Source organism: Arabidopsis lyrata (genome assembly GCF_000004255.2).
Source record: "Arabidopsis lyrata subsp. lyrata unplaced genomic scaffold ARALYscaffold_7, whole genome shotgun sequence".
NCBI lineage: Eukaryota > Viridiplantae > Streptophyta > Magnoliopsida > Brassicales > Brassicaceae > Arabidopsis > Arabidopsis lyrata.
The window spans coordinates 866,971-889,646 of record NW_003302549.1 but is presented as its reverse complement, the minus strand read 5'-3'; the positions used below and the strand labels follow the sequence as shown (position 1 = coordinate 889,646).

The 22,676-nt window shown below is 33.8% G+C and overlaps 8 protein-coding genes and 1 long non-coding RNA gene across 13 annotated transcripts; 6 read left to right on the top strand and 3 right to left on the bottom strand.

Annotated features, from left to right (window-relative positions):
- Positions 1–4,025: 4,025 nt before the first annotated feature.
- On the bottom strand, positions 4,026–5,655 carry LOC9305014 (homeobox-leucine zipper protein ATHB-16). 2 transcript variants are annotated; one of them, XM_021018970.1, is made up of 3 exons: positions 5,369–5,655; positions 4,859–5,266; positions 4,026–4,769 (listed from the first exon to the last, which is right to left on the bottom strand). In XM_021018970.1, the coding sequence occupies exons 2-3, from the start codon at positions 5,201–5,203 to the stop codon at positions 4,311–4,313; spliced, it is 804 nt and encodes a 267-aa protein (XP_020874629.1). In that variant the 5' UTR covers positions 5,204–5,266; positions 5,369–5,655; the 3' UTR covers positions 4,026–4,310. The 2 variants fall into 2 exon arrangements, with proteins under 2 accessions (XP_020874629.1, XP_020874628.1); XM_021018969.1 differs by having other exon boundaries at positions 4,859–5,244; positions 5,369–5,653.
- Positions 5,656–7,299: 1,644 nt separating this feature from the next.
- Positions 7,300–8,517, top strand: LOC9302976. Of its 2 annotated transcripts, none has more exons than XM_021019587.1 (2): positions 7,300–7,638; positions 7,848–8,517. In XM_021019587.1, the coding sequence occupies exon 2, from the start codon at positions 7,907–7,909 to the stop codon at positions 8,330–8,332; it is 426 nt and encodes a 141-aa protein (XP_020875246.1). In that variant the 5' UTR covers positions 7,300–7,638; positions 7,848–7,906; the 3' UTR covers positions 8,333–8,517. The 2 variants fall into 2 exon arrangements, with proteins under 2 accessions (XP_020875246.1, XP_020875247.1); XM_021019588.1 differs by lacking the exon at positions 7,300–7,638 and adding an exon at positions 7,647–7,736.
- A 199-nt stretch (positions 8,518–8,716) lies between these two features.
- LOC9305013 (probable signal peptidase complex subunit 1) lies at positions 8,717–9,334 on the bottom strand. Its single transcript, XM_021019593.1, has 2 exons — positions 9,219–9,334; positions 8,717–9,104 (listed from the first exon to the last, which is right to left on the bottom strand). The coding sequence occupies exon 2, from the start codon at positions 9,100–9,102 to the stop codon at positions 8,824–8,826; it is 279 nt and encodes a 92-aa protein (XP_020875252.1). The 5' UTR covers positions 9,103–9,104; positions 9,219–9,334; the 3' UTR covers positions 8,717–8,823.
- Positions 9,335–9,495: 161 nt separating this feature from the next.
- LOC9305012 (histone H3.3) lies at positions 9,496–11,185 on the top strand. Its single transcript, XM_021019589.1, has 5 exons — positions 9,496–9,789; positions 10,191–10,262; positions 10,350–10,426; positions 10,527–10,617; positions 10,682–11,185. Exons 2-5 carry the CDS (start codon positions 10,191–10,193, stop codon positions 10,850–10,852), a joined length of 411 nt encoding a protein of 136 aa, XP_020875248.1. The 5' UTR covers positions 9,496–9,789; the 3' UTR covers positions 10,853–11,185.
- Positions 11,186–11,302: 117 nt separating this feature from the next.
- Positions 11,303–12,775, top strand: LOC110226822 (histone H3.3). 3 transcript variants are annotated; one of them, XM_021019590.1, is made up of 4 exons: positions 11,303–11,523; positions 11,950–12,021; positions 12,119–12,195; positions 12,281–12,775. In XM_021019590.1, exons 2-4 carry the CDS (start codon positions 11,950–11,952, stop codon positions 12,540–12,542), a joined length of 411 nt encoding a protein of 136 aa, XP_020875249.1. In that variant the 5' UTR covers positions 11,303–11,523; the 3' UTR covers positions 12,543–12,775. The 3 variants fall into 3 exon arrangements, with proteins under 3 accessions (XP_020875249.1, XP_020875251.1, XP_020875250.1); XM_021019592.1 differs by lacking the exon at positions 11,303–11,523 and adding an exon at positions 11,615–11,634; XM_021019591.1 differs by lacking the exon at positions 11,303–11,523 and adding an exon at positions 11,770–11,791 and having other exon boundaries at positions 12,281–12,757.
- Positions 12,776–12,862: 87 nt separating this feature from the next.
- On the top strand, positions 12,863–15,259 carry LOC9305011 (WEB family protein At3g02930, chloroplastic). The gene has a single exon (XM_002868894.2). The coding sequence runs from the start codon at positions 13,122–13,124 to the stop codon at positions 14,976–14,978; it is 1,857 nt and encodes a 618-aa protein (XP_002868940.1). The 5' UTR covers positions 12,863–13,121; the 3' UTR covers positions 14,979–15,259.
- A 2,521-nt stretch (positions 15,260–17,780) lies between these two features.
- Positions 17,781–18,013, top strand: LOC110226258. The gene is given in 2 exon segments (XM_021017230.1): positions 17,781–17,882; positions 17,885–18,013. Coding segments are annotated over 2 exon segments (213 nt in total). The 3' UTR covers positions 17,996–18,013.
- On the top strand, positions 18,009–20,837 carry LOC9305010 (serine/threonine-protein kinase SRK2F). The gene is made up of 9 exons (XM_002868893.2): positions 18,009–18,275; positions 18,368–18,442; positions 19,091–19,192; positions 19,282–19,335; positions 19,435–19,527; positions 19,658–19,750; positions 19,880–19,984; positions 20,124–20,222; positions 20,368–20,837. The coding sequence occupies exons 1-9, from the start codon at positions 18,156–18,158 to the stop codon at positions 20,677–20,679; spliced, it is 1,053 nt and encodes a 350-aa protein (XP_002868939.1). The 5' UTR covers positions 18,009–18,155; the 3' UTR covers positions 20,680–20,837.
- A 1,254-nt stretch (positions 20,838–22,091) lies between these two features.
- On the bottom strand, positions 22,092–22,669 carry LOC110226259. The gene is made up of 2 exons (XR_002330327.1): positions 22,331–22,669; positions 22,092–22,229 (listed from the first exon to the last, which is right to left on the bottom strand). It is a non-coding gene; the product is annotated as an uncharacterized LOC110226259 (long non-coding RNA).
- Between the last annotated feature and the right edge of the window lie 7 nt (positions 22,670–22,676).

Below are 22,676 nucleotides of genomic sequence, written 5' to 3'. Positions count from 1 at the left end.
TTCATGTTAAACGTGAAAATTTCTTTTATTTTTATGAGTTAGGACCAGTAGCTAACGGACGCGTGTCATATCGTCTTTAGACAAGACAAAGTGTCGTCGTTTTGATAAAAGCCTATTGCTCTGTCTCTCTCGCTTAAGCGGCCGCGCGCAAGCCGTAGCATATATAAGCTGTCTCCTAAATCCTAAATCGTATTCGAATCTTTTTGCTAATTACTATATTCATTTTTAATTTATCACTATTCTTCTGTATTTAACATTTGTCTATATTACTATATTTTTAATTTTAATTACTAATTAATTAATCCATAGTCACGTAAGAGAGTGATTTCTAATGTTTAAGTGACCATCTTTCTTAACAAATAAAGTTACAAGGAATTATAGGAATAAAACAATGGCAGCTTTCATATGTTGGGATACACGTACATAACATATATGATTATGTGCGAGACTACTCTTTCACTTTTTAACCCGATTTTTTAGTTGGGAACTTGGGACAGAGTTTAGGAAGGAAACTAACTTTGGAACAAAAATAACAAGAAAGAAGTTTAAGCACTCCCATGCCAATGTAAACATTTACCAAAATTACTTACCAAAAGTTAATAATAATAAAGAGGTTTTAGCAAGTTAGCAAGTAGCAACTAACAATCTTTTTCTTTTTAGCTTTGAACTAAAATCGTAAAATGTCACAAATATTTACCAAGTTTTGCGTTGGTGTGATGTTAATAAAATGTTTTAATTCTATTTGAGGATCACATCAACTAATTAAATATTTCCCAATTGAGAGTATTATAAGAATTTCCAGAATTAAAGACTTGAGAGGGACCTTTCTAAATGAACACACCTTGTAATTATTTAATGACAAATTATCTTCATTGTTTATACTTTATACACCCATTTGCGTGTTTATTTATATTTGTATAGAAAAATATAATAGCCTCTCACCATCAAAGCATATTTGAAATTTCTACAAGGGGGCCCCGGGATACACGAGAGCGTTGAAAAACATAACCTCTCGAGATTAAAAAAGACGATTATATTCTTTATTTTAATTAAAAAAACTGGAGTATCATTCATATTATTGAAATAAAAAATAGAACTCGATTGTCTTCATACTCATACGCAATAGAATAAAAAAGTAGTCTAGGGTTTAAAAGGGACACTAAAAGTCTTTGTAGCAGCTACACATAACATGATCAATTCTTTTGTGGTAACCTCTTTTTCAATAAAGAAACCTATGCTTTTTGTTTAGTCCAGTTAATCCTGTAGCAAATAATATTCATGATTATACACATACGCCGATAGCTTTATAGAAAATAAAATGTTTTAATCAGATTTTGAACTATGAAGGTGTTGAATATTTACAACTATTTGAATATCATTTTGCTCTATATTGTCTCTCTTCTAAATAATCAAATTCGTTAGTGTCAATTACTATAATAATAACTCTTTCTCCTCGACGAATTTTTTTTTTTGTGTTTGCTAATTTCTAATTGTAGGATATTTCCATCTCCCTTCATTTGTATATATAACTTATGTACTTCGTATATATATGTTGTTCACATGATTATATAGTTTTTATATCAGGCACGATACGAACCACCAACAAAAGCATTAATGATTTCAAAGTATAGATATAATTAAAGGATTTGCGAAGATTCTTAAAAGTTAAAATCATTGTGATCTTTGCTAAGAGAAAGTGAAGCACACAACACAAATGTTCGCATATACTAATTAATCAAACCAAATTGGTGCAGAAGTTGTTAATGTACATTAAGTTTTGAGAGGTGAAATAGACATCATTAATGTAAATTTACTAAGTTTCATAAGTCGCACTAGAGTTAATTACTAAAATTCTAAACCGACAAATTCGAAAAACATCAGCCTTGTACCGACCGGTGAACCTCTCTAACTAAACCAAACCGACTCTCCATCTTAAGTCGTCCAACGTGTCGACATATGAGTGGTCACATAAGGAGGTAGTGAAATAGACGGCTGTGATAGGTGGAAACAGATGAGATGTCGTGAATCGGAGGGCTAAGAAGAGAAGCACTGTACACGGGTCGAATTTTTTCTGATTTTCTCATTATTTTTAAATTTTTATTTCGGCGATAGTGACAAATGGCAAATGACGAAAACGACATCTTCATCGATGCATCGTTTGGCCCCACAATCACATGGGTGTGTGGGCCCCCTTTTCGCAGCTTCGTATAAAGAAAATAAGGAAATTACAATGTAGGTCCCTTACTTTTCTGTGCCATTTGGCAGTACAAAGAAAAAAATTGTTAAATAAATATAGTACAACTAAATGTTAAATTACTTTTTTCCCTTATAAATGATCATAAATTTCTATTTCGAGTGCTATGTATAGAACCATATTTTCAAATGGAATTTAATTGTATAAGGTCATTTGATTAAGATTCATCTACTTTTTAGAAGAGTTTGGTATCCATTATCACTAACGTTTTACATTTCAGATTAATGTATAGATTTTGATGCAGTTAATCAGCTTACAAAACATTCATAACTCAGTATATATAGTTTATAAAAAAAAAGGTTAGAGCAAGTATATAAAAGATACTCCCTCTGTTCCTAGAAGTTTGATGTTCTAGTGTTTTGGGTTTGTTCCACAAAAATTGATTTTCTATATTTTTTCTTTATTTTTAGTTAATTGATATTAATAAATCGTAGATTTCAAGACGTAATGATTAACTGTTTCAGAATACTATTGGTTCATAGTTTATTAAAAATGTTTGATAAAAATAAATAATTAAACAATGATTGTTTCTTAAAATATGTTAAATCTTTAGAAAATCAATCTTTTAGAAACAGAGAAAGTACTATATAAAATACTAGTAGTACGTAGAAGAGGATCAAAGGGGTCAAATATTAATAATAGTAATGTTTTTTGGCGTCATGCTGTGATTTGAATGCCTCAATTTCAGATACGATCCGTGACAATGGTAAAAGTTTCTGACAGAATGTTTTCATCATTCACTAAAAACGATGTCCCATGCTTCCACTGAAACATGTACGCACAATCATGGTAACAAAAGCACCTTGATGATTGATGATGATAGCATTTTCTTACAAGCCAATCCTATATCTCTAATTTATCGCCTTTATTATTACTTTATTGTCTTTCACCAAAAGCAAATTTTATAGCCGATCGAGGGCAAAAAACTTTTCACGAAAATCAACAGATTTCCACCATTTCTTAAAAGTGATTTATTGTTTTGTTTTTTCCCTTTCACATGGGTAAATTTTATGTGATTGTAACATTAGATTTATCTCGATCCAAATACAAACAATTAAATGATAAAGATGAATTTGTGTTTTGTCGTGATCACTAGTTCAATGTCTTTTTCACTGGTGAATTTGGTGTTGAAAAGAAAAAATTAATTTACAAAAGAAGAAAGAAGAAAGAAAGAGAGAGATGTCGTGATCGTGGGGATTATGAAAAAGAAGAGATGTTACAGGTGCGGGAAGAAAAAGCTGCGTTTACGTAGAAAATTAACCTCACGTCTATTCTTTCCTCTTTTTTCCATGTTCACTCCCTCTATTCCTTTAAAACTTTATATTTTACCCCTATGTTTTTCTACGAAAAATATAAATTGAATAATGATATATGTTTGTATATATTTTTTTCTTTCACAAAGGGGTGTCCTAAAATAGAAAATGCATATAAAATTGATCTCAAAATTATAAATCACATGTTTATTAATGAAAAAATTAATCATTTTAATAGTTAAAAATATACCTTTATAACACAAAACTATTGGATATTATAATTTTGTTGAATGTTATTATATCATGTTGATTTTAATAGATGGTGTGTTAATTAACAAGCAACTAACACAATCAAACAAAAAAAATTAATTTTCATAATTGTTATTATATCATGATCGAGCTTAATGAGTAAACTATTTCATCCATTTGAAAAATGAAAACTACATCAAATATCACACTTTGAATTACAAACAAAATCTTATATTTTATCCTTTTAGTATTTGATAAGATAGGTTATATTAGTCAAGTGGAATGTTTAGAGGTAACATTTGGAATACAATTTGGACTTGAGGGGGCAAACGTAGTTTTATTGCTTTCATCAGCGTCCCCATATTAACTCCTATTTCTGTGAAAGCCCCTCTCGATCGTTAATTACACTAAGAGCCATTACAATCTTAAACCCAAATTAACTTCTCCCGCTGAGTTAATTTAATAATCCTTATTTATTGATAATTCCACTTTTGCCCTCTGTTCTGTTTTTCCACATAGAGTAAAACAGAGCACAACTTAGATCATTCAATCTCTCAAGTCCAATGATCCGAAGCAGAGTACCAATGAAGTGACGGAGGTTGTTCATCGGAGAAGAAACCACAAGCTTCTTCACCGCTTAGAAAATCGTCGTGATCCTCTGTTTGCTCCGTTTTCACAAACTGTAAGAAACTCCCGCCGGTTACCGTCACGGGCGGCGTCAATCTTCCGTTGTCGGAGCTCGTTTCGTCGTTAAGAACAGCGCTTGAATCGCAACTATCGGAAGATCCAGCCTCGACAACGGTGGAATTCGGTAGAAGGTCACGGAGGTCGGTGAAGCTTCGCCGGTAGTTAAAACCAGAGGAATGTTCTAGAAACTGCAGAGGAGACGACGGAATTGAATTCGTCTTGTGAAATTCTTCTTCCTTAACGCTCTCCGTCGCAACTTTGTTGTTGTTGTTGTTGTTGTTGTTGTTATCTTCTTCTCCGTTTATCTTAGCTTTGATTTTACTAATCTGCAGTTAAAAACTTCAAAAAATCAAACCTTTTTGCATTTTCGTCTCTAAAGTTTCGATTTTTATGGCTTCAATCTCTAAAATGTTACCTCTTGGAGAAGACAATCGTTGTCACGGCGGAGAGAATCGAAATTGTGGCGGAGAGAATCGTATTGGCTCTTAAGAACGCCGTAATCTTTCTCAAGCTGTTTTGTTTTCCACCGTGCACGACGGTTCTGAAACCAAACCGCTACTTGACGAGGTTGAAGTCCAAGCTCTTGTGCTAGTTTCGTTTTCCTCTCGGGCTCGAGTTTGTTCTCAAGTTCGAAATTCTTCTCAAGAGCTTTGACTTGGTCAACTTTTAATCTTCTCTTCTTCTCCGATAGACCCATGTGGTGGTGGTTGCCGGAATATTCCTCCATTAGTGTAGTATCTTCATCGTAACCTTCAAGCATAGATTGGTAATTACTTCCGTACCCTCTTGGACTCTGTTCCTCTGTTGTTGTAACCAAATGAGTCTTGTCAATAAAAGAAACAGTAGAAAGTGAAGAAAGGAATCACATGGGTTTTGTCTGAAATTAGCAAAAAGTATAAAGAACAAAAAAAATGGTAATAAGAACCTGTAGAAGTGGAGATTAGACCACACATTGAATCTGAGCTGCTTAGTCTCTTCATGATGACACCAACAAAATTTCAACTCTTATTCTTTATTATCAGAGAAATTCTTATGAAGTTTTGAAATTAGAACAATGTTGTAAACATAATTGAGCTTCTTCGCTTGAAATCTCATAAACAGAAAGAGGAGACTTTAAATTAGAAAAACAAAGAGAGAGATATGGATTGAGAAAGTCCAAAAGAGAGAGAGAAGCTTTTAATCTAGAGAGCAATGGTTCTTTGTTTTCAATATGAGCAAGTTGGTTTCACACTTTCTCTTTCTTTAAATAAACCAAACTTGGGTTAAGAGAAAGGGTTAAAATGTAACTTGGGTTAAGTTTCAACAAGAGTTATATGGCTCGGCTCGGCTTAGACGAAGTGGTGGAATCTATGATACGTCGCCGTATGGGTTTATAATTTGGTAATGCTTAACCTTATTTATTTTACTAAGGGTGTTTTTATTTTCAAACTTAAAAATTCAGAGAAAATAATAAACAGCTAAAAGCAGATACTGTACGTAAGATGCAATTAAAAAAATAAATTATAAAAATGCAACATCCTCTGAAAATCGTCATAAGTTACGTCACAGAAGATTTGATGACAAAATGATAAACTATGATTTGTTTGTTGATGAATGAAATCAAAGTAATTTTCCTGATCAAACTAAAAATTCGGTTGGATAAGATATAAAATTATACGGATGGCTTATTTAATCCCATATATCTTATTTGAGATATTACTAAAACATTAGTATTAATTTGTTTCTGTTGGCAACGCAGAAGAGTGGGAAAAAGGCTTGTGGGTGGGGGGAACAAGTCTGACACAATTTGGGTTTGGTTCATTGAATTATCCAAAACTATGGGCTCAATTTTGTGTCTACGATCTCTCTCTTTTTTTTTTAAACGACTTATCAAAAATATACAGGAAAGTTTAAAAAGGTGTAGTGATAAACACAAACCTATAGCATATGTCAAAATAAAACTTTATTAAAAAAAAAAAAATCAATAGATGTGGTGATTTAAAAAAAAAAAAAAGTATTTCCTTATAATTTTGCATTTGCGTTATTCTAAGTGAAAATACATAGGCAAAAGAAAGAAACAATCCCATGACGATTACTCTCTTTGAAATGGAGCTTTTCCGGGAGGCAATGAAATGTTTCTAGAACAGAATAAAGGCTTTTGGTCCGCCACTTATTCAATTTTAAAGATTTTTTAATGAGAGAAAATGAAATGTGTTAGAACTAGGGAATAAAGAGATGGTTTTTTTTAAGTACCTCGATGTATGCAGAGTTTATTGCTCGTTGTGCTTCTTCAACAGCACTCAGCAGTGTCAAATCCAAAAGTTTTCCATATATAATACTCCCTCCGTTTCAAAATATAAGATGTTTTGGAGAAACTGTTTTGTTTCAAAATATAAGTCGTTTTCAAGTTTCTATGCAAATTATATATTATTTTAATATTTTATGATTATTTTTATTATGCAGTCTTTTTTATGATTGGTTGAACTTTTAAAAGTAGATCTTATTAATCGGCGTGCTTTTAGCTAAAACGCCTTATATTTTGAAACGGAGGGAGTATATCATTATCAATGGTTTTAGGGACACCAACCACAGCTACCTTCATCCTTCTTAAGTAACCACCTCATTGTGTATAGCATTGGCACCAGCATGAGTTCCGTTACCACCAAGCACTGAAGCACAAAAAACATTAACAAACTCTTCTCCATTGTTAACAAACTCGAGCTAAAGAGAGAAAAGAAGAGTCAACAATGTAATCAGATATTCTCATTAATTAATTCTGTACAGTATAGTTCTGTTTATATACAAGTCTAAACTTATGCTAACATACGCTTATCTCATATTATTAACATAAGCCATATACTAACATAAGCCAGTGATAATATACTCATGATAAGCATGTTGATTCCTCTCTCCTACGATACATTTCAAAAACTGTTACAAGTCATATTTCAGAATCTGCAATGTCAATATTATATGTAACGTAAAAATGTTTTAATAAGGTTTATGAAGTGAGAATTGAATAATCCACCTCCATGCTGCCTACAATCTCACTAACAGTCGGTCCTCAGCTTCCACCTTTTAACGCAGAGATATTCTTCATGTTTTAATCCTGACCGTTGCTTCACGTCTTAATCACAGCCATCCACGTGTCTCTGCCTTTTATTCCCTTTCCCATATCACTTAGTGGAAAGGAGGAAGAAACATGGAGATTTCGAGGTTAGTTTGCAAGACTTTCGATTGCTATTAAGTTCGTGTTTGGTTTTAGTTCCGATTAAAGTTTAATGATTTGGACAATTTCAATTCGACTATGATTGGTATTTGAATTTGAGTTCCTTCGATTATTAGTTTGATAAGCTTCGATCTTCTGGATATATATATATATATATATATATATTCATATATTGGCATCTGTTTGTCAATTGCAGATGGATTTAACTCCAAGAAACCCAGAAAAATCCTTGATTTGAAAATCCCCTGATCCACGATGCTAACATTGAGACCTTTTGTGCCTATAACATTAAAACCTCGTTTTTCATACAACATTCCGCAACATCATCATCATATTCATGTCTGCAAATCCCCGTTAATCTTCAGAACAAATGCTCAAAATGGCGGCAGCAGCGACTCGGCGAAGGAGTCTTCCGGTGGCGGAAACAGACCGGTTAGTAACGATGATGATGGTAATGGTACCAAGAAAGACCAATTTGCTGGTTTTAGTTTCAAGTGGGGTGAGCTGTTGAATCCAGATCAAGATAACTTTGTGGCTGTTGGATTAGCTGGAGTATTGACTTGGGCTAGCCTTCAAGTCTTGTCTCAGCTTTTCTTCATCTCTTTCGCCATCCTTGTCGCTGCTCTCAAGTATTCATTTATCGCTGCACTACTCATTTTCATTCTCGTCACTCTCCTCTAGCTTGTTCTATTGTCTAATGGCTCATAGATATCGCTCTTTACATTGGTCAACTACCAACAACGATTCAGATTGCTCTTTGCTATTGTGATCGATTTCAAGCATTACTACAGAGACTCGAATGTACATTTTTCGAGCTTTGCTATATGTGAAGTTAATCTGCTCAATCTTTCGTTATTTTTGCATGATTTTTGTTTGAATTCGAACAGGGTTTTACCTCTTCTTACATTTAACGTTTAAACAAACTCTCTTCTTAAAACACTAAAGAATGTCTCAAGAACCAGTTCAAATCTCAAAGGTAACACCTTTTATGATCCAACTCCAAGAAATGCATAGATATCTCAAAATTCTTCTAATGAGTAACACAGAATCAAAAGTAATGACAAGAATCAATCAAAGTTATTTCATTTAGACTTTATTAAAGCTCACGAACCAGAACAATGTCATTATATCATCAAGTTCAAGCCACTAAAGAAGAGAAGATTAAGAAGACACTACTTTTTAGACGATTTCTTCTTCGAGCTAACAACAACAACTTGGGGTTTAGGATGCTTCTCAGCTTCACTTGGATCTAACCACTTAAGAGGATGACGATTAAAGCAAGGCCAATTAGGTATAGTGATCAGAGTCGTGACAACAACACCTCCGGCGTAAATCAACATCATCGTCCTAAACGACGCCGTTGCGTAACCAACTACGAACGCCACAACGGCGGCGATCAAAAGCAAGATCTGCATTAACTGCTCCGCCAATTTCTGTCCTTGCCAATCCATATCTGAAAAAAAAAAAAAAAAAAAAAGAACAAAATTACGATATAGATCCCTTCGAATTGAATCCAGATATAACAAAATTTGAATCGCACAGATCGATCTCATCGGAGAATCTATACCTGGAAAATGGAGACGATTTTGAATCTCTGTAAAAATCTGGTTTCTTCTCGATGAAGTGGATTTGGGGAAGAAGAAGTAGATGACGAAGACTCCGAAATTCCGGTTAAGTATTAAACCGGAGAGTTTGACTAATGCAACCAATTTAATGTACCGTACGTAACGCACCAGTCGGATTTTGTAATGTAATGGGCCTTATCTGTAAGCCCATTAATTTAAGTGTCGGCCTGAATTAAATCCGAACGGTTCATTACTGCGATCCGCGACGTTCTGTATTTAGCCAATAGCAATCGAGTAATGTAGCAGTGGCGATCCTCGTCAAACCTGTGGAGCTAGATCTGGACCGTTGACTGGGTGCAAGAAAGCACATGTTGTTGAACTTTTACCCGTACGATTAGAAAACATGAGAAACACAATGATGAGCGATAATAACCGTCCGATTATAAATCCGCTTTACCATCGTTGCCTATAAATTAATATCAAGAGTCATACACGCGTGGAGGTTGTCATTAATATCTTTTTCCGAGATCGGAGCTCAAATTTGAATTCGGAGAAGCTAGAGAGTTTTCTGAGGTACGATTCTTCAATTTTCCTGGAAAATTTCTTTCGTTCGATCGTTAAGCTACTGGAATCGTTCGTTAGGTGGTATGAAATTAGGCGAGATTAGTTTCTATTCTTGGTCATTATCTAGTTTCTTCGCCGAATGATCCTTTGGATTTAGGTTTTAGGTTAGAGATGAATCGTTCGCTAGATTTCAGTATCAGATTGTTTTTTTTGTCCCGAATCTTTGAATTTCTTGATACTTTTCACCGGTGTAAATAGATTATTCGTATTCGGCGTTTTGTCGATTAGGGTTTCGACTTTCTTGATTAGGCGATTGCAATTGGAGATTTTCTTTGGTTTTTTGTTGTTGTTATGATACATTAATGCAATTGAATACTCATAGATCTTAAATTTGTTAATTTAATTAACAGATGGCTCGTACTAAGCAAACAGCTCGTAAATCTACCGGAGGAAAGGCTCCTAGGAAGCAGCTTGCTACAAAGGTAAGACTAAGACTCTCCCATGTGATCTGGTTTGCTTGGTGAACACATCTCTGGATTTGTTCTAATTGGTGGATGTTTCTTTTTTAGGCTGCACGTAAGTCTGCGCCAACCACTGGAGGAGTCAAGAAGCCCCATCGTTACAGGCCTGGAACTGTTGCACTTCGGTATGCATTCTGTTTTTCAACAAATATAGATGGGTTTTACTTGATTGATACCTCAATTGACAAAACTCTGTTTCTTTGTTTTCTTGTTTTTGATTGACAGTGAAATCCGTAAGTACCAGAAGAGTACTGAGTTGCTGATCAGGAAGCTCCCATTCCAGAGACTTGTTCGTGAGATTGCCCAGGATTTCAAGGTATGTTTGATCCAGTCTACAAATAGGTTAACCTTGCGTGCTTATCTTGTCACTTTGATTGCAGACTGATCTGCGTTTCCAGAGCCATGCGGTGCTTGCACTCCAGGAGGCTGCTGAAGCGTACCTTGTGGGTCTCTTTGAGGACACTAACCTCTGTGCCATTCATGCCAAGCGTGTCACCATAATGCCGAAAGACATTCAACTCGCTCGCAGAATCAGAGGAGAACGTGCTTAAGTGTGATGGGGGAAGCTGGTGGTCGGATTATGTGAATGTGGGTTTTTTCTAAATAGATAGTTGGGATTAGATAATGGCTTAAAAAGCTTTTTGTTGTAGGAGACTGAAAACAATGGTGGTTGGTTTTTTTTCTCTATTTCTTGTCTAGTCGGTTTATGATTTGTGTGTGTTCTTCTTTTAGCTACGTTTTGTGGTGTGTATTGCTTTCTTGTTTGGCAATGTCAAACACCTTTTGTTGTTGAATTTCATCTCTGAAACAGATTAGTATGTTAAAGTTTCTGACTTTTGTTTCGTCTGATCCTGTTCAATTTAATATGATTGATTTTGTTGTTTGAAAATAAGCTTTTGCGTTTCGATATCAAAGTAATGGATCATACAATATCAGCAACTTTCACATTCACGAAGTTGGTAATCCGCGTGACACTTAAAATCTTCAATCGTAGCCGTTGGGTTGTGTTGAGAAAACACAATGTGCAAAGGTTTTAACCGTCGGATGAAGAATGTAAGAAAGCACAAAGGAGCGTATCGTGATAACCCTTTCGTGTGTATTATAAATAAACCATTCAACCACATTGCGGCCACAACCAGTAGTTCAATCATCCGCTATTACTCCTTTTGTTACGAAAGACAAAAAAAAATAAAAGGCAAAAGTCAGCTCAAGCGAACAAGAGGTATGATTTGGGGTTTAGGTCTTTCCATTTAACTTTTGTTACTGTCTCTGCGATCTGATTTTCACGACAATTGAGTTTTGTGTTTTGTCCCATTCGAGTTTGAAAAATAAAGTCCTGTCTTTTAAATTTGCTGGATCGTGTTTGGTCGTTTTGTTGGATGATCCATTATTCTTTAGCGTTCGTTTGTTTCTTAGCTTCGAGGCTCTGTATTGTCGATTTGTTGGTGTGCGATTTTCATTGTGTAGCCGAGTTTTGAGAATTAGGGTTTGTGAGTCAATTTTGCCCCTTTTGCGATATCTTGCTTGATAACGATTCATCTGTATTAGGGTTTTAAGTGCTGACGTATAGTATTCCAATTTCTTCATCATTTAGTTACGAATTATGAAAATCCCCAATTGACTGCTTAAATTCTTGTTAAATGAGCAGATGGCTCGTACCAAGCAAACCGCTCGTAAGTCCACCGGAGGAAAAGCTCCAAGGAAGCAACTTGCTACTAAGGTTCTTGTTCCCTCTTCTCTCTTTTGTGTCGCTGTGTGCTCAAATAATGCTTTTGGTTGTGAAATTGAGTTTTGATCTTGTTCTATATTAAACTCAGGCTGCTCGTAAATCTGCACCAACCACTGGTGGAGTCAAGAAGCCACATCGTTACCGTCCTGGAACTGTCGCTCTCCGGTTTGTCCTATCTTTGATTCTTCGCATTGTCTTTTAGTTCATGTAACATTGTGTGTTAAAAAATCTTCATCTTTTTGGTGTCCAGTGAAATCCGTAAGTACCAGAAGAGTACTGAGTTGCTGATCAGGAAGCTGCCATTTCAGAGGCTAGTCCGTGAGATTGCTCAAGATTTCAAGACTGATTTGCGTTTCCAGAGCCATGCTGTCTTAGCTCTCCAGGAAGCTGCTGAAGCATATCTTGTTGGTCTCTTTGAAGACACTAACCTTTGTGCCATTCATGCCAAGCGTGTCACTATCATGCCTAAGGATATTCAGCTCGCTCGTCGTATCAGAGGTGAACGCGCTTAAGCCAACCAAGAAACCGAGATTTGGTTCAAGATTGGTCACTAGTTTTTTTTTTTTTTTTTCGTTTATGAAAGCAAGATCTTAATTGCTGTGTTTTTAAATCTCTGGGTATGTAGTAGTAAGAAGTCTGCAATCTAAGAATGTTATGTTCTTTATGCTTATTATGTGTGTTGCAAAACTCTTTTTAACTTCTTTGTTAAATTCTTATGTTTCCTTAACTCGTTTGTTTGTCACCATTGCTTTCTCTTTAAAGGTCTTTTGATGGCTGATTTTTTTTCTACAATTATGGATTTGTTTAATTCTTTTCGAAAAATCAGATTTGGGACTTGACCAAAGGAATTAATAATATCAGACGATAAAATAGACGGTTCTCGATAAAACTTCCCCTAAAAATATGGAAATTAAGATCCTCCAAAAAAGCATTGAATCAAATTTTCTTTATTTGACCAATAGATTTTTTTCCCTTTTTGTCAACCTCTTAAATATATTCTTAGTCAATCTAAACCCATTACCCAAAATTCGTCTTTTATTTTTGTTTCTGAATTCTCTCAGAAAACTCTGAATAAAAAACATTCATCATCAATGGGAGAAGTAGATGAGAAACCGTCCATTGATGTAGCTTCTCCGAGGTATTCTTCTAACAAAGTTGCGGATATTGATACAGAGCTTTACAAGATGAAAGCTTCCCTTGAGAACAGAGAAAACGAAGTCGTTTCTTTAAAAGCCGAGTTATTGAAGAAAGACATCTTCATCAAGAATCTTGAAGCTTCAGAGAAGAAACTTCTTGATTCGTTTAAAGATCAATCGAGAGAGTTAGAGGAAACCAAGGCTTTGGTAGAAGAATCGAAGGTAGAGATCGCTTCATTAAAAGAGAAGATAGAGACATCTTACAATAGCCAAGATTCGAGCGAGGAAGACGAAGAAGAAGACGATAGCTCTGTTCAGGATTTTGATATTGAGTCTATGAAGATTGAGATGGAATCAACAAAGGAGTCTCTCGCACAGGCTCATGAGGCTGCACAAGCTTCTTCTTTAAAGGTTTCTGAATTGTTAGAAGAGATGAAATCGGTTAAGAGCGAGCTTAAATCAGCGACTGATGCAGAGATGACGAGCGAGAAAGCTATGGATGATTTGGCATTGGCTTTGAAAGAGGTAGCTACTGATTGTAGCCAAACGAAAGAGAAGCTTGTGATTGCAGAAACAGAGCTCGAGGCTGCTAGGTTAGAGTCTCAGCAATGGAAGGAGAAGTACGAGGAAGTGAGGAAAGAAGCTGAATTGCTTAAGAACACGAGTGAGAGACTAAGGATTGAAGCAGAGGATTCACTTTTGGCTTGGAATGGGAAAGAATCTGTGTTTGTGAGTTGTATAAAGAGAGGAGAAGATGAGAAGAATTCACTTCTTGATGAGAACAATAGGTTGCTTGAAGCTCTTGTTGCTGCTGAGAATTTGAGCAAGAAGGCTAAAGAAGAGAACCATAAGGTTAGAGATATACTTAAACAAGCGATTAACGAAGCTAATGTTGCGAAAGAAGCAGCGGGTACAGCGAGAGCTGAGAATTCGAATTTGAAAGATGCCTTGTTGGATAAGGAAGAGGAATTGCAGTTTGCTTTGAAGGAGATTGAGAGAGTGAAGGTTAATGAAGCTGTGGCTAATGACAATGTTAAGAAGTTGAAGAAGTTGTTGTCTGAAATAGAGGTAGCTATGGAGGAAGAGAAACAGAGAAGCTTAAGCAGACAAGAGTCGATGCCGAAAGATGTACAAGTTGTTGAGAAGAAGATTGAAGAGAAGGAGAAGAAGGAAGAGAAGAAAGAGAACAAGAAGGAGAAGAAAGAGAGCAAGAAGGAGAAGAAAGAACATAGCGAGAAGAAGGAAGAGAAGGAGAAGAAAGAGCAGACACATCAGAACATCGATAAGAAGATGATTGGGAAAACTTGTAGTTTCAGTATCATGAAGCTTGCTCATCACAATCACAACCACAAGCACAACAAAGAAACATTAGAGGAAGAGACAAAAAACGCAAACGGTGGGAATCATTATCATCAAGAGCACAGTGATGAAAGTGGTGAAGGAAACTCTCCAAGTTCAGATTCTTATCTATTCAAAGGTTCGATTTTTGATGTAGCAGAGACGCCACATGCGCAAATGCATCACAAAAGGAGGTCATCGTGTACGTTTTTGGAAGAAGTAGGGACAATAAATCCAGAGGATTTGGAGAATTTGGATGGGAATCATTTAGAAGAAGGAGAGTTAAACGACAAAGGAGCAGTAGCAAGGAAGAAGAAGGCGTTTATACGTAGATTTGGTGATCTTCTTGTTAGGAGGAAAAGCTTAAGTTTCTCACACAAGAAAGAATCTTCCACTGATTCACAAGATAAGCAGCAACCTCAGACTCCGACTTCTCCGTCTCCGCCACTACCCCCGATGTCTCCTGAACCCTGAAGAACATTGTGATTGTGAGACGCCATTGTTGTGTTTTCTTGTACAGCTTGAATTTTGCAGGAGCATGTTTTGTACATAGACAAACGTTTGAATGTGTTGTAATAAGGATTTGATCATTTTTTAATCTGTGGAGTGTTTTTGTCTTTCTTAAATGTTGAATCGCTTATGACTTTACCGGAACTAACCGGTTGCTACGGTTTCGGTTTGTTTTGGTAATGATTTAATTTCCCGTTATAGGCCTTAGTCGGCCCAATAACGAAAATTCTATTAAATCAGCCTAAACAAGGCTTATTTTTGTTTGAAATATATTTCGTTAGCTGATTTCACTATTTTCGATTTTATTTTTTTGTTTTACCTTTTTCGACTTTTCTTTCTTATATAAAAGTTAAAACCAATTAGAAATAAAACTGAAAAAGCTCAAACAATGTGGTAAAGGTGTCATAGTTGCAACTTGCAACTTACAATAAAAAGATTTTGATACATTAGAAAAGAAATCCACTTTATTTGAATACAGAAAGTGAATCAATTTGTTTTGTTATATAAAATACAAGTAGAAAATCAATATTTTTTTATTAGCCAATTTCACTCCACAAATTCTCTAGCTTTTATTGCCATTTCTCAACGCATTGAAAAAGTTAACTTTGTAAAAAAAAAGTTTTCCCCTTTGTTTGTGGGGTTATAGCTTTATTTTCTATTTATGCTAATGAAATTGACATCCTTTTCTCATTTAACCAAATTACAAAACGAAATGTAATACATATTGATATTGGGGGAAAAAGGTATACAAGATTCCAACAATTCAAGAAAATTTATATTATAGTCATTGTTCAAGAAAGCGCTAGGCGCTAAGCGGGCGGTGACCCAATGCCTAGCGCCTAGAACGCCTAATCGGGCCTAGGCGATTTTTTAGGCGGTTTAGACGTTTATAACATAAAATATTATAAATATGATATTATATATAAAAGTTATATAAAATATCTATATAAAACTAAAAATTATGAAATTATAAACAAAAATTAGATAAAACATTTATTTATATTTATATTAAATAATATATGAATATTTATAACTATATGTATAAATAAAACTCTAATTAATATTGAAATAATACATTAAACAAGATCTGTGTAATTTTAGGCGGTCAAGGCGGTTATTTAGGCGTCGCATAAAAGCCTAGCGCCTAGTCGGGGCCTAGACGACCGCCTACACCGCTTTTTAGAACACGGATTATAGTACATATTTTGTTGGGTCTCGATTTTGGGAAATCATAATTATTCAAAAGTCTTCAAATGTATAATAGCATTCTAATAATAGCAACCAAAATGTGGGGACAATTCTGTTATCACCCAACCACTCAACGGTGATGGGCTTTTACATCACGGCCCAATCTTCACCTTCCACGTAACCTTTTTTCCATTACGCCAGACGCACAAAACACCACTTCCACTTGGCATCTAGTTTTGTCACTTGCTTCGAATTGCCACATGTACGGATATTATGTGACCACGTACACCACTGTTTTGGTTTATTAATTCAACTATTCGCTTTCTCAAGGCGTTGACTTCTTGACCTTTTATATCTGTCTTCCATAGGTTCGTGATGTGTTTCAATCTCAAAGATATACTAACTAAATATCATTAAAAAGTTTAGAATAACATATCTCTAAGTCTTAACAAAATAACATATCTCAAGTCTTAACAAAATAACATAAAATAATACTAAGCTGGATAGTTTTTCTTGAGTATCAAAAGAGATCATTGAGATGATTTGTTAAGCTTTTCTGAAAAAGAAAAGAGATCTGTTTGTTTGAATCGTCATGAGTATAGTATTTGACTATACACACATTCAATATATGCATATACATTATACTAAATCTATAAAAATGAAAAGACATTATGGGGGACGACTATAAACGAAATCTGCTAATTAAACATTATGTTTAACTAAAGGCAAGAAAAGGATTACACACAATAAAAGAAACAAACAGAAGGATCAGATAATGATCAACGCACGTAAGAATTTTCGAGTTCTACATTGTTTAAATTACATTATGGGGATCAAATTACATTGTTTAATAGAACTGTAATTGTTTAAGCAACTTTTTTTTGTTTTTTGGCTTTTAGCTTATGATAATTTAGCCGTTGACCTGTTAATCCGGTCGACATCTAACCTTTCATTTTGTAAATAAAGAATAAGCTCATTTATTAATTCATTTTTAATATTTATATGACTTTGTTTGTTTATTGGGTTGCGGAAAAGGATCACGAATCTAAAGTGTGGGCCATTCTTTTTGTTTTTCTAGCTAAGAAAATTAGGTATTTATATTTATATTTAAAACAGGTAAGTTTGGTACAATATTTCAATTTAAAAGAGAGAATATATACTAAAAATGGGTAATCGCATTTATTCAATCAGGTATTCACTTTCAATCTCTGAGATGTTGATTAACTATAACATAAAATGATTAATTGTAATGTATTGATGATTAATTATTACTCCCTCCGTTTTAAATTACTTATCGTTCTAGATTGTTTTACGTAGATTAAAGAGTTTTATAAATTGACTACTTTAACCCACAAATAAATATAATTAAATACATATTATATATTGTGTAAGTTTAATTGAGGTTATATTTGGAATTTTTTGACAAAACATACATTAAAAAACGAGAATGACAAGTATTTTAAAACAAAAACATAAACCTAGAACGATAACTATATCAAAACAGAGGGATCATTTTTTGTTGCGAGAAAACGTACAATAATTCGTTTCTTCCGAAGAAGGTACAAATAATAAATAGCGATGAAGAGACAAACCAAATTTAACGGTTTGCGAGTCACCACCTTGTTCCTGTCTTTGTTGTTTGTTCCTGTTCTTGAGCGATGCCACGTGTCAAATGGGCCTATATATTCCACAATAATATTGACGGCCCAATAGTCTCGTGGGCCCATAAAGGTATGTTGGTGCTGACTGTATCTGTACGTATGTCTGTATATAAATATGCTATATGTGACTGAACCATAAGAAAAAGCTTAAATTCCTTCGCATCTTCGCTTTAATAACCTCGAAAGAATAATAAAGAGAGGAAGCAAAACGACATAGTTTTTGATAGCGACATAGAACAACAATATTCTCTTCTCTGTTTCATCTTTTCTCTGTTCTTTGATCCGACCATCAATGGAGAGATACGACATCTTAAGAGATCTTGGTTCCGGTAACTTTGGAGTTGCTAAGCTTGTCAGAGAGAAAGCCAACGGAGAGTTTTATGCCGTTAAATACATCGAAAGAGGCATTAAGGTTTTTTCTTTTTCTTTTTCTTTAATCATCTCCTAAATTTTCATTTTTTTATAGAAATCATTTTATCAAATTATGAAATGGATTTTATACAGATTGATGAACATGTTCAGAGAGAGATCATAAACCACAGAGACTTGAAGCATCCTAATATCATCAGATTTAAAGAGGTATGTATGATAAATAATGATCAAAATCATGACCGCATAACCATAATCGAGTCTGAAGTTTGGTTTACAAATCGGTTTAGTAGAGGACACACATAAATCAACTAAACAATAGAAAATTATAACAAAAATCAGTGAATATGTGATGATAAGTTTGGTTGATAAAAAAAAAAAAAGTGATAATAAGCTAGTACGATATTATGGTTTAGTGTACAAATTAATGTTAGCCTAGAACGTAATAATAAACATATTTTTTTTCCACTGCAACATAGAATTGGTGTGAAAATTTGATATCCGTTGGTTTGAATTCCGATCCACGGTAAAATAAAAGTAAGAAATATCTGGCCATGTAATTTATGTGTATTAATTTCTTATGGTTAGACTTTGGACCTCTTGTGAAAAAAAAAAAAAAAAAGACTTTGGACCTCTTCTAAGTTCGAAGAGAATGTATTAAATTGCTTTTAATAAATAACATGTCCTATTCTCCAACGGTCCAAATTCGAGTTTCATATGACAGCTTATGTATATAAGTCACGGCGTTGAAAATTCGAGATTATATAAAAATAGAAGCAATCGGTAGGTCGTCTCGATCTTGAAGATAATAAAATAAATATGTTTATGTGTTGGTTTTTTTTGGGGTCTATTTTGCAGGTTTTTGTAACGCCAACACATCTGGCCATAGTAATGGAGTATGCAGCTGGTGGTGAACTTTTTGAAAGAATTTGCAGTGCCGGTAGATTCAGCGAAGACGAAGTATATCTAAATTCATCATTACCGATGATTTAAAACTGATATAGTGGTTAATTAAATTGATTAACTTTAATTTCTCATTATTGTTTTAGGCAAGATATTATTTCAAACAACTTATCTCGGGAGTTAGCTATTGTCACGCTATGGTACGTATTAACTACGTTTAGTCTTATATGAATAATCTCCAAAAGTGATATATCATACAGTTGAAACTCTATGCTTACTGAATTTTATTTTTAATGAAGCAAATATGTCACAGAGACCTTAAGCTCGAGAATACACTCTTAGACGGGAGCCCGTCTTCGCAGCTCAAAATATGCGATTTTGGATACTCGAAGGTAAAATATTATATATATATATATATATATATAAAATACTGTATTTATACATATTTAATCTAAGTAATCTCCATTGAAAAAAGAAATTAAATATGTTAACCGAAATTAGTTTTATTAAACGTAAATGCAGTCATCAGTTTTACACTCTCAGCCAAAATCCACCGTGGGAACGCCGGCTTACGTTGCTCCGGAAGTTTTGTCCCGAAAAGAATATAATGGAAAGGTACAAATTAAATTAGTAACTACAACAATAATAGATTGATTAAAGTTAATTAATAAAACAACAACTTGTTTGATATGATATAAAAGTCGTATAATTATATAATATAACATATGATTTAAATATATATAGATTGCAGATGTGTGGTCGTGTGGGGTGACCTTATATGTAATGTTAGTTGGTGCCTATCCCTTTGAAGATCCCGAAGATCCAAGAAACATTAGAAAAACCATTCAGGTACTCAAAGATTATAATTAAATCAAACGTTCTTTCCACTAATTAACATTTTATAATCTTTTTGGTCACTAATTTAAATTTTTACAATGTTGTCATATTTAAATATAAGAATAATAATGATTAATATGTATACTTACAGAGGATATTAAGTGTACATTACACCATACCGGACTACGTCAGGATTTCCTCCGAGTGCAAGCATCTCTTATCTCGTATCTTCGTGGCTGACCCTGATAAGGTAATCAATTCAAATAATACCCTAACCAGTTTATGTAAATTATACCATACCGGTTCAGATTGGTTTTAACTACTGTTTCATATGGATTGCTACATTGGCTACTACTTTTGAAAACTGAAATTTGAAATATGAAACCATGATATAGAGAATAACTGTACCGGAAATCGAAAAGCACCCGTGGTTCTTGAAGGATCCTCTGGTTATGCCGCCAGAGGAGGTGAAATGCGATAATGGAGTGGAAGATGAAGAAGCAGCAGAAGAGAAGTGTCGACAGAGTGTTGAAGAGATTGTGAAGATAATAGAGGAAGCAAGAAAGGGAGTGAATGGTATGAATAATAATGATGGATTAGGGTTAATAGATGGGAGCATTGATCTTGATGATATTGATGATGCTGATATTTATGATGATGTTGATGATGATGAAGAGAGAAATGGTGATTTTGTATGTGCTCTATGATTTCATATACATGCATGCATGTGTGTGTTTGTCCATGCATATGTTTTATATGTATGCCGCTTGAGAATATTCGATGATCTTGTGTTGCATGTTTGTATAATTAAGTGGGAATAATTCACCTCTAATCAAGTTAAATAAAGTATAAGATTTGTGGGTCATTTTATTTATGTATATTTCTATTATATTACTTTTCTTTATTATACAGTTCTTTTTGTTTAATATGGCCCATCCCTTTTGTTTAACTAGAATCCAAAGATATATGTATAATTCATTTTGCAATTTAGAATAATTCAGAGAAAGATATATGTAATTGGGTCTTCTGATTCCGAAACTATAATTTACATATCCGTCAAGTGACTTTATGGTAGCTAAATGTGAATATTAGTTAAGAACCAATGACTTATTTTTCTAAAAATACTACGTAACTAAGGAGGGGAGTAGCTACAACAGTTTATTGTGATTCTTCCGATTAATTTTATTAGTAGGGTTACTATGTAAAAACTATAAAGAGGCTACTAGGCCACTAACATATTTTCACTTTGTTACATTTATTTTAATATAATCTAAAGTGGTGCAAATGTTTCTTTCTTTGGCCAATGTTTTTCTTTTCTAAACATCCATATGTTTAAAATATTTTATATGTTAGGGTCAGGTCAAATAGTGCTAATAAAATTTATATAAAAGAAACAATATAAAATTTAACATGCATATCCTTAAAACGCTACAATTAATATATGATATGCATATATATAGTGGCTAGCAAATCCAATTGATATATATGGTAGATGAAATTTTGAGTGGCTCAATACTAATAAGTAATAATTCATGACATAATAATGTATATGAGCCCATAATAACGACCAAACATTAGGTCCATGACGTCACACTCTCGCATTTATAAAATATCAAATGTTAAATCTACTTAATAAGAAGAAAACCTATCGAATTATTAGTGAAATTTCCAACGATTAATAATATATCAAATAATAGAATTAAAAATTCAGTTAGTTCTTAAGTCGTTTTGTAAATTTAGTATCAAAATTGATAAACAAGAAAAACAAAAACAAAAATACGAAATTGTGTAAGGAATTAAAAATCCATGAGGTAAAATCAAAATTTTAAAATCTTTTTTTAAAACAAATTAGAAACTTGTATATTAAATCTACAAAACTATGCCAATTTCTTATTTGAATTTCCATTATTTAAAATTCTATAAAAAATAAATCTAAAAAAATCAATTTTAAAAGAAAAATCGAATAAAATTACTTTTTGAAAACATGTTGAATTTATGATAACACAAAACTTACGGACCAAATGACGGGATGCTAAATCCGGTTAGTTTTCAGGTATTTAAATTTAACACTTGAGTTTGAAAACATTTTATACGTAAACATATTTTGTATTGTAAACTTTTTTTTTTTTAATTTTATTGTTTTGATACTAAATCTACATAATGATACGAAAAATGAAGTTGAAGTTGGCCATACCAGTGGGCTGAGGGTCAAGTGACGATATAGGCTTTTCAGGTATATGGATAATTTTCCAAGTATCTGAAACCATAAGTTTTTTTTCTTTACTTGAGCCTGTTCTTCAGATAGTTCATAGCACAAATTATAAGAATTAGGGAAGCAAAATAAAAACTCCAACTTACTCTGTGGAAATTGAATAAGAGAAGTTGCAAAAAGTCTCAACTTAAATTTCACATATAAGTAAAGGCTTCTTTCTACTCGTCGCACTGCAAATCAAAGAGCAGCTATATAATCTGAAAAAAATATGCTTTGTCTCTGATAGAGTTTTCACTCAGAGTCTTTATTATTGTTTTCAAATATAGGAGAGGAGGAGCTTCCCTACTATTTTCATTTTTTCAGCCAATCAGAGAACTCTATTTTCACACTTTTCGAATAAAAAATTGAAAAAATAAAAATTTCACAGCCAGTCTCAGCAAATGCGCGTTGAGCGCGTGTGTCCAATTTCTAAATCATGCCTTTTTTGGTCGA